The 9,338-nt window shown below is 44.4% G+C and overlaps 1 protein-coding gene and 1 pseudogene across 4 annotated transcripts; one reads left to right on the top strand and one right to left on the bottom strand.

Moving 5' to 3' along the window:
* The first annotated feature begins 1,515 nt into the window (after positions 1-1,515).
* Positions 1,516-5,943, top strand: LOC123182951 (sulfhydryl oxidase 1). Of its 4 annotated transcripts, none has more exons than XR_006492378.1 (13): positions 1,516-1,887; positions 2,594-2,618; positions 2,708-2,800; positions 3,160-3,341; positions 3,582-3,654; positions 3,773-3,841; positions 3,929-4,002; positions 4,089-4,242; positions 4,578-4,618; positions 4,803-4,949; positions 5,033-5,485; positions 5,622-5,728; positions 5,816-5,943. XR_006492378.1 is itself a non-coding variant. In XM_044595654.1 (12 exons), the coding sequence occupies exons 1-12, from the start codon at positions 1,661-1,663 to the stop codon at positions 5,641-5,643; spliced, it is 1,560 nt and encodes a 519-aa protein (XP_044451589.1). In that variant the 5' UTR covers positions 1,516-1,660; the 3' UTR covers positions 5,644-5,943. The 4 variants fall into 4 exon arrangements, 2 of the variants coding, with proteins under 2 accessions (XP_044451589.1, XP_044451587.1); XR_006492377.1 differs by having other exon boundaries at positions 5,033-5,536; XM_044595654.1 differs by having other exon boundaries at positions 5,622-5,943.
* Positions 5,944-6,051: 108 nt separating this feature from the next.
* On the bottom strand, positions 6,052-7,811 carry LOC123182952 (E3 ubiquitin-protein ligase MARCHF2-like; annotated as a pseudogene).
* Positions 7,812-9,338: the final 1,527 nt, after the last annotated feature.

The raw sequence follows: 9,338 nt of genomic DNA, 5'->3' as shown, positions 1-9,338 counted from the left end.
ATTTAAAATACGAGCGCCAGTGTCAAGTCTAGAACTTGAACTCGGGTATGCTGATTTTACCACAAGGAATCTAACCATCTAAATTACGCCCAGTTCACGAAGAAACATGCTATTGAATGTATTGTTTATAGGTGTAGAGTTTAGCCTCCTCTCTCCTCTTTTATAATTTTCAATTAATAAAACAAATAATGAGTTGCTAGTGATGCCCTCAACGGTAAGACTCTTGGTCGAGGGCGTAAAAAAGCAGTGACCCTTGATGTAGGGCATCGACGGTTGGCGATGCCATCAAAATAGATAGGAGAAAATTCGACGAATTTAAGAGCTAATGTCATAGATCCTGCAACAGTGAGAGAGGTGGAGGACGAAGCGGACAATGCTTGGTAACATACCTGGCGTAGGCGATCGAGATGCAATGCAGTCGCCGCCTCATCACAAAGAAAGAAAGAAAAAGCTAAGGGTTTATGTGCCTTCCGTTGGCACAACCGGTCCGCCTCGTCTCCGGTGGCCCTAGGGCCATGGAGGCACGGTGGACCCCACCCCTTGCCGGGCGGAGGGATCTTGCTCCGTTTTTTTGTTGGTGTTTTTTTTTTGAGTTTGTTTAGTACGTATCGTGTTCAGGAAGACGATGCGGCGTTCTTTCGTGAAGATAGAATAAGGTTCTTCCAGCCCAACCCCTGTTTCGATGATGCGTCTAGCATCGTTGGAGGGCGTGTGGGGTGTGTCTCCAGCGGATCTCGCGGGATTCGATCACTATTGGTCTTCGGTGAATCTATTTGGATCTAGTCTTTATTCGTCTTCGTTTATACCTTAGCACGACGACTTTCCGACTGTCAACCACAACACGTTTTGACCCGGCTCCATTGAGAGAGGTGCGATGACGGCGACACACTTTTGACTTGCTTTGGTGATTGCAGCGGAGGTGCGACGACGGTCACGCGCCTTTGACTAGATCCGGTGATTGCAGCTGTCGCTTGATGGTCTACGAACATGGATGTAACTTTTGTTATTTCTGTTTTCATTGTCCTGCCACGACGTGATGAATAGATCAAAAGTTTCCTTAAAAAGAAAAGAAAAACAAGACGTCAAGGTCATACAAACAAGGCCCCGTTTCAATCAAACTTGTAGATTTCGCCCGTACCTTTTTTTTTCTGAGCGAATATTTCGCCCGTACCTAGAGAGGGCGAACGAAGGATCTCAACTTGGGCGAAGTCGCGACGCCCCAAAACAAAACGGTGCTGCCTTTTTATTTTTTTGAGGTAAAATGGTGCTGCCTAATTCGCACCGTTTGACCTGCGAAAAAGCGTAACGTGGCACAGCACCCAACACAACCCCAACCAGCAAAGCCTCACGAAGCACACTCATCTCCAACCCGCCACCAGTGGGCCACATGTCCCCCGCACACCCATCTGGACCCACCGCTCAGCGAACAGATAACTGCTCCCCGACTACACGATAGCACGGCATGATTAGGAATCCGCAGACGTAATTACGGGAAAGGCTTTCCCCTAACCAAAAGTCTAAACCCCGGGCGGAGGCTACTAGTGGTATACTACTGCCGGTCTGACCAATCGCAGCACGAGAGCTGCGCGGGTGTCCGAAGCGGATCGCCGGATCCCCGCCGCGCCGGACCGGTGAGATCCAGCCCCCGCCGGCCGATCCCATGGCCCCCGCGGCGGCGCGGGTCCTCGTCCTCGTCCTCGCCGTCGCCGTCGCCTCCTCCCTCGCGGGGCGCGCGGACGCCCTCCGGTCGCTGGGCGTCGGCGACGGGGCGGGGGCCGGGGCCGCCGCGCAGGGGGACTACGCCGTGGACCTCAACGCCACCAGCTTCGACGCCTTCCTCACGGCCTCGCGGGAGCAGTTCGCCGTCGTCGAGTTCTTCGCCCACTGGTCAGTCGCTCCCCGGCTTGATTCGCGCCTCTTTTTTTATTCCATTTACGGATTGCTTCGATTCGATTTGATCCGGAATCACGGGATGGATTCGGGATAGCCCAATGGCCCGGGGTGTGGCGCGTGGCTTCATGCGTTGTCGATCTGTCAGTCGCAAATCGGAAATGATTAGTTCGTCTCGGATTTCAGCTACTGAGCACGGTATTAACCCCTTGTGTGTAGTTCTCTGTATATGTCAGAGCAGCGCGGTTGTACTTTCTTCGTTTATTTCTGAAACCGCCACTGACTGGAACATGATGATTTTGTTAACCCACTGCAACACTATGTTGTGTTTCATTCTAGAATCTCTGCTCTAGAGTGTTCCCGGCCAATCTTATTTTGGGTTGACTTGCTAGGCTTTTGGTATTAAACATTTAAACTATTAATCATTATGCCTAGCTACTTAATAGACATGGCCACATGGGTGATATCACTGCCCCTCAGTTAGAGAATTTTCACTGATAGAACATCTTTTTTGTCCCTAGTAAATTACTGTCCACTAATTTTACCATTAACCATGCAAAATTTGAAGGATTGACTGGCTTACCTTTGTGGACACATACTCTTAAAACCCTGTTGGTACCCCATTTCATCATTCCTGCTTAATGTCATTTGTTTCCGGCTTGTTTTATTTCTGCTAACTAAAATGCCCATCATGCTTGTGCAGGTGTCCAGCTTGCAGAAACTACAAGGTATTGAGCTTATGGTTGTAGAATGTATCATATATCCATATGATCTGAAAAGCCGCTCTTGCTGATCTTGATTTCTTCCTTACCTGCAGCCCCATTATGAGAAGGTTGCGAAACTTTTCAATGGTCCAAATGCTGCACATCCTGGGAGAATTCTGATGGCTAGGGTTGATTGTGCATCAAAGGTACAGTACTTCTCGCAAAGGGTGATAATCTTCATCAGTTTGCTGAAGCTAAACAGCTAATAAGAAGCTGAAAAGGCAATATTATTGCAGTTCTGTTACTGTATGGCGAAATAACATAGAGAAGTATCGATGTGCATCTTCAGTTTATATCGTTGTCCTGTTTGTTATTGCCAACCTGAAGGCTACAAATACAGGAGGTTCTTCTCATGTGAAAAGATTTGTCTCATTTAATTTAATTCTCAATCTGTCAGAAACCCAATAATATACTGAATTGTACTTGCTAACTTATTAGTCCCTCAAGCAGTGGTGTGCGTTGGCATGCAGTGATGCTTTATTTCTTTTGAATGTTGGCAGCACAGGTGAATGTAGATCTTTGCAGTAGATTTTCTGTTGACCATTATCCTTTCCTACTTTGGGGACCCCCACCAAAATTTGCTAACACTAAGTGGGACCGGAAGCAAGAGAAAAGCGACATAAAATTGATTGATGATGGAAGAACAGCAGAGCGTTTACTTATGTGGATAAATAAGCAACTGGAAAGGCAAGTTTTTCTCCCAACAATTTCACTATTGCTAAAAGTTCAGTTGATGTGTCATCTACGGAACTATTAAAATTTTGTGCACCTATTTTTGTTACCTCTGTTTCTTAACTATAAGTACATAGGTGTGTGTATTTGGGCTTAACATCTTATTCTGTTGCTTAGATGCTTCTATGTTTTTGTTCGGTTCTACCGTTACAGGCATGATGGATTTTATTAATATACCCTCTATGCTATGTGCAGCTCGTTCACTTTGGATGACAAAAAATATGAGAATGAAAGTATGCTTCCAAACAGTACTTCAGATCCTAAACAGGTACAGCTGCATAACTTGTTTGTTAGCCAAATAGCATAAAATCTTATTTCATGCACTAACAAGCAGTTTGTTTGAGTCCTTCAGAACCTTTGTTGATGTACTTAATCTGTTGTATTAGGTTGTTCAAGCAATTTATGATGTTGAGGAAGCAACAGCTCATGCGTTACAGATAATTTTGGAGCACAAGGTTCTAGTTAAATGATCAAAATTCACAATTGACATGCTATTTGCTGCTCTTTTGCTGACTACTGCTACTGTTACTTGCAAACTGTAGATGATCAAAGCAGACACTCGTGACTCTCTTATAAGGTTTTTACAAATTTTGGTGGCTCATCATCCATCCAAGAGGTATGAGGGAGCTCTTTTGAATTTATAGTGATGAAGTATAGTTATGCTGTTTTGTTCATTTTGTAGAAGTTTTTTGTTGATCATAGGTGTCGAAGAGGATCTGCTGAGCTACTTATTAACTTTGATGATCACTGGCCTTCAAACCTCTCTTTAAGCTCACAAGACAGTTCTAAATTGTTGGAAAGTGTTGCAGCAGATAACCACAAGATCTGTGGAAAGGAGGTGCCTCGCGGTTACTGGGTATGTCCTCTTTCTTGTCCTTAGCCTGATGCTGATTTCTTTTCTATGTGTTCTCTTAAATTGGGACCTTGTTGATATCCCACGCGCACATAATCTGAACTGGTGATTTGCTTTATTTAGGTATAGATTGTTTAGTCCTGATTTACTCTAGCCTAATATCTGACGCACTTTGTGAGCAGACCATACTTTGCTTTAGGCATGTGATTCCTTCCTTGTAGAGCCAATTTTCATAGCTCATAGTTGTTTAACTACAAGGATACAAGGAATGTATTGTGTATGTGCTTTTCATTTTTTTTAGTTAAGATTTGCTCTCCTTATTTTTGTTTTTGTTGCAGATTTTCTGCCGTGGAAGTAAAAGTGAAACAAGAGGATTTAGGTGACGTCTGCTCTCTGCATATGTTCTGAACATTTTCATTGCGTGCAATTTTATTTTTTGGTATTATGCGGACTCTTTCATGTACATTTTTTAAATCAAAGTAGGCTGTAGGGACAAGCAGATGAAAAAATGCTGTTATTGACAATTTAATATTACATGAACTTGACGCTATTTCCTGTATCAGCTGTGGTCTATGGGTTTTGCTGCATTCACTTACTGTCCAAATTGGGGATGGAGAAAGCCAATCAACCTTTACATCAATATGTGATTTCATACACAATTTCTTCATCTGTGAGGAATGCCGCAAACACTTCTATGATATGTGCTCAAGGTTTGCAAAACAAACTTTGTATTACATTGTTGTTTTAAAAACAAAAAATCTACTACATGCCTGACTGTGGCTTTTGCTTGTAGTGTGTCAGTTCCCTTCAAGTCAGCCCGTGATCTCAGCCTCTGGCTATGGAGCACGCATAACAAAGTTAATGAGAGGTTGATGAAAGAAGAAAAGGATATGGGAACTGGCGATCCATCATTTCCTAAGGCTATCTGGCCTCCAAAGGCACTCTGCCCATCTTGCTATCGTTCTTCAAGCAGGACGAGTGATGGAGCCTTGCAGGTTGACTGGAATGAGGATGAAGTATTTCCATTCTTGGTTAACTACTATGGGAAGACGCTTGTATCATCCTATAAAGAAACCTACATGGAGTCTCTTCAAGGGAGGACGCAAGTAGGGGCGGCACTTGCTGACGATGCCTCCTCCTCACATGCTGCAAGAGTCCCAATTGGAGCTGCCCTAGGTGTTGCAGCTGCCAGCTGTACATTTGGGGCACTAGCTTGCTTCTGGAGAACCCAGCAGAAGAACAGAAAGTACTCGTACCGTTTACACTCTTTAAAGAAAATATGATTAGACAATTTTAGGTTGGTAGGATATCATTCTTGCCGTGTGCGTATACGGAATTCAAATGATAGAGAAGTGATTAGGTTCTACTTGTCGATTTTACAGGCAAAGAAAGAACTGGAACTGAAAAACAGCCCACCGGTTGCTCACCGTGCACTTCATCAGAGGTGGCCTCCGTGAATGTATATTTCTTGGATGGGTTAAAAATCTTGGTAAGTAGCTCACAGAGAGTGCACAAAATCCAATGTTGGAGCTGTCATTTACAGAAGTATGATGACCTAACTTGCACCTTGTTATAGGGTTCAAAATGTAGTTCTGTTTTTACCATATAGTTGTGATCTGATTGCCGGACATGGATGAACTGTTGCTGCCCATTTGATCCGTGAAATTTTGAACTCAGTGTTAATCCTTAAGTCTTGTGACTTTTTATCGGGTGTACTCTGTCTGTGGTATCAAAATTTGTGCTGTCGACGACAGCATGGTAGTGCACCTATGGCTGATATACCCTACACAAGCAGCATTTGGAATTGGCGAATTGTCGAGCAACAATAACAACAACAATGAAGGCGACAGAGTGATTCCTGCATTCTCTGCGCATTGAATGTACATTGCACAAGTCTAAAATTCCTACATCTTGTACTCCTGTCTCTCGTCTTGTACAGCAGGAACACTTCATCTTCATTGCTTCTGACGCGAGTGTCCATGAATGTACATATGCATTTTTCTTTCGATATACACAGGTATTCTGAAGATTGTATACGTACAGCCACAACTCACAATTATTATGTACACATCCTCCATCTCTTATGTTAACATGATGGCACACCTGAAGCTCAAAACCGCATCCAGGTGCCATGCTTGCTTGACGACTGATGTCCATATCTGTTCCCCTTGGTGCACTACTGGATGGTGATAACCACACGCTGTTGCTGCGGCGGAATTGGCACCGGCTGCGTGCTCCCTGCGGCTGCTGGTTCTGAAACCTGACCATGCATAGCCTGCGTTGCGTTCCATTTCCATCTCCATTTCAGCAAGAAACTTCATAAACATTTCGGCATTAGGATCAAGATGGTTTTACAAACCTGCCACTCGCTGCGTCGATAAAGCACTTCAGTCACCGCGACCAAGATGATGTAGACCGGTATCACAATTCCAGCAGTTCTAAGCATCAGCAGCTGGTTCCACAAAACAAAAATTTGCACACACCAGGTTACATTAGCTGGGTTCCATATGTATGCATCTAGTCTAGGAAAAAAAACGTGCGGACTGTCTCCATATTTCCGGAGCCTCGCTTACGGTGACCAGCGCGACGGTGTAGACGCCTTGATCGCCGAGGTAGACCGAGATGGCGTCATGGAGCACCAGGAGAAGCATGAGCTAAGGTTGCAACAATGTTTCAGGTTGTTAATTTTTGAAGCGGTGGAACGAAACTACGGATGTCTGTATGTTTCACCTGCACTTACAGTTATAGCAATTATGCGACAACAGATTACAGCTTTCGGGGTGGAAGCTTGGCGATCATACTCGTAGCTTGTCGAGGTGGAAGAGCTCCGGGCCTGTGCCTGGATGTACGCAGGGGTTCTGCTAACGAGAAGAGCATTAGATGATCCATTTGTGAGATGTCATATGTTTGACAGGTGAAGCATTAGAAGATTGGTACCTGAAGAAGATGGAGTTTCTTCCCTGCTGAAACAGCTTGGAAGGAGCCTTGTAGTTTGGTGTGAATTGCTGTTTTATCACCAACAAATACAATCTATATATGTCAGTGGATGACAGCATGCAATTATCTACATTCTTACGTGATTAGAGACGATGATTGGTTCACCTGCAAGCATATCTCACATATGGTGTCCCCCTTCTCGTCGCACCACCTCTGGACGCATGTCCGATGAGCATACTGCAAGAGACACTGATTCAGTTCAGCTACTGCTTTGAGACAAGAGCAATGTATATATGCCAAGGTGTTTTTACCTTCAAGCTGCCCTTGCAGGAGCAAGGGGCCTCCATGCAGGTCTCGTCGCCGTCCTCCTGGCAGATCCTGCATTCCACCAGCACGCCACTCTTCGGCCTGCCGCCGCCACCTTCGACGACGACGGCCTCCCCACCACACGCCGGCGCCGAAGACGAAGCCGCATTGGAGGCCTCGTCGATGGCGGGACTGCACCGTGGACGCCGTGAGCAGCCGGCCCGCCATCACCGCGAAATGGTCCGCCATCTATCCCCGGCCTGGAAGGATCACATATAGCTAGCGTACGTCGGCCGATGTAGCGCGCGTCCAAGGCAAGGTAACGTCGGAAGCGGGGGAATTGCCCGAGAAGCGTGGACGGAGATGCCAAGCAAGGTCAAGAGGGAAGGGAATGGAAGGTTGAGGAGCTGAGGAGGCTTGCTGGCCGGGGCTTTGATCGGCCGGGTATCTGAAGAAGCGGCGAGGGAGAAGCAAGAGATGGAGTGGGCGCCGTCGCTGTTGCTCTTGCAGTCTTGATTCTGAGACGAAGTACTACTTAATGATGAAAAGGAAGCTAGCATCCATCGATCATTGTCATATCATATCTTGCTGCAAAGTGAGTTATTCCGCGCGCTTTCAACTGCCATATGGCGATCTTTCTTGCTTGCATTGGTTTGTGGTGTGCTTTAATCTTGGAGTGGGAGAGGAGAGGTTGACAGGTGGAGCTGTTGGAAATTAAGTTTTGGATGAGGCGGCTTTCCATCTCCATGGCTTGGCTGTTGGGAACATCTGACGACCGAATCTCTCCTGCCTCCTTCCTACACGTTTCTTTGTCTTGTTGCTAATTATTAATGATTTAATGTGAAGAATCTCTCGGCGAGACGGCCGCTTGTAATATTCAGACGTAAGCTGTTGGATGCACTGGAGAATCCTGACGCTTCTAACAGTTCAGCCTCCGCGTAGCCGCTGGACGTCATATCCCCAGTGTTCCTGACACTTCTCATTCCTCCCAAAGTCTTATATTTTCTTCACGGTCTGAGACCCCTAAATATGTATCCTCCATTCAGTCACAACTTTCTAAACTCAGAGGACTATCTAGAGGATGCCAAAACGGAGATGAAAACCGGAGTATGTGAGTAGCACAAACGATGCATGACATGCATTGCGCGTGTTATTTGGTCCTTTGCTAACATGTTTCCGCTACACATCATCTTTTGGAGACTACATATGAGCAAAATGCAAGTGTTTTGACATGCAGAAGCATGTACCTTTTACTAGTATTCCATTATAGAATATAGCTAGATGATTCCTTTCCCTCTAGAATATTTATAGCTGATGTTTCAGCTATTCCCAAAGGAAGGAATTGTAATTGCAGAAGACGAGGTAAAGTCCAGAAAATCTATGGCATCTTCGTGAACATTTTCTGAACATGTGAAAAATTCTTTTAAATAAGTTAAAAATCTTTGAAAAAATACAAAATTACGCTTTTAAAAAAAAATCATAACATTTTTAATAATGTCATAAAAAAATTTTAAATGTGTGAAAATTATTGTTGAATGGTACCAATATTTTTTAAAGGTCATGAAACTTTGATTAAAAATGTGTGAACACTTTTTTTTGATCTGCATGAACATTTCTTAATACATGAAGAATGCTTTTTAGAAAATTTATAAAAAATATTTAAAAAATATTTTAATCCCTAGGAGAATTGTTTTAATATAGAAATATAAAGGTAAAAAAATCCAAGAAGAACCGTACGTATTTACTAGCTTATAGAAGCTAGCTAGCGTTTTGGTGCCAGGGAAAAGAAACAAAAAAAAAATTGGCTCCAAAGATGCACAAGGTTTTATAGGTTTTTTTAGGGCTTCAGGGTTTTA

Source organism: Triticum aestivum, chromosome 1D (genome assembly GCF_018294505.1).
Source record: "Triticum aestivum cultivar Chinese Spring chromosome 1D, IWGSC CS RefSeq v2.1, whole genome shotgun sequence".
Classification (NCBI taxonomy): domain Eukaryota; kingdom Viridiplantae; phylum Streptophyta; class Magnoliopsida; order Poales; family Poaceae; genus Triticum; species Triticum aestivum.
The sequence above is the reverse complement of the archived record's forward strand: the minus strand, read 5'-3'. Positions and strand labels throughout refer to the sequence as shown.

Coding starts and splice junctions, on each gene's coding strand:
- LOC123182951 (XM_044595652.1), top strand. CDS start 1,661: ATGGCCCCCGCGGCGGCGCGGGTCCTCGTCCTCGTCCTCGCCGTCGCC. Junction 4,243..4,577: donor AGGTGCCTCGCGGTTACTGG/GTATGTCCTCTT, acceptor TTTTTGTTGCAG/ATTTTCTGCCGTGGAAGTAA. Junction 4,950..5,032: donor TTCTATGATATGTGCTCAAG/GTTTGCAAAACA, acceptor TTTTGCTTGTAG/TGTGTCAGTTCCCTTCAAGT.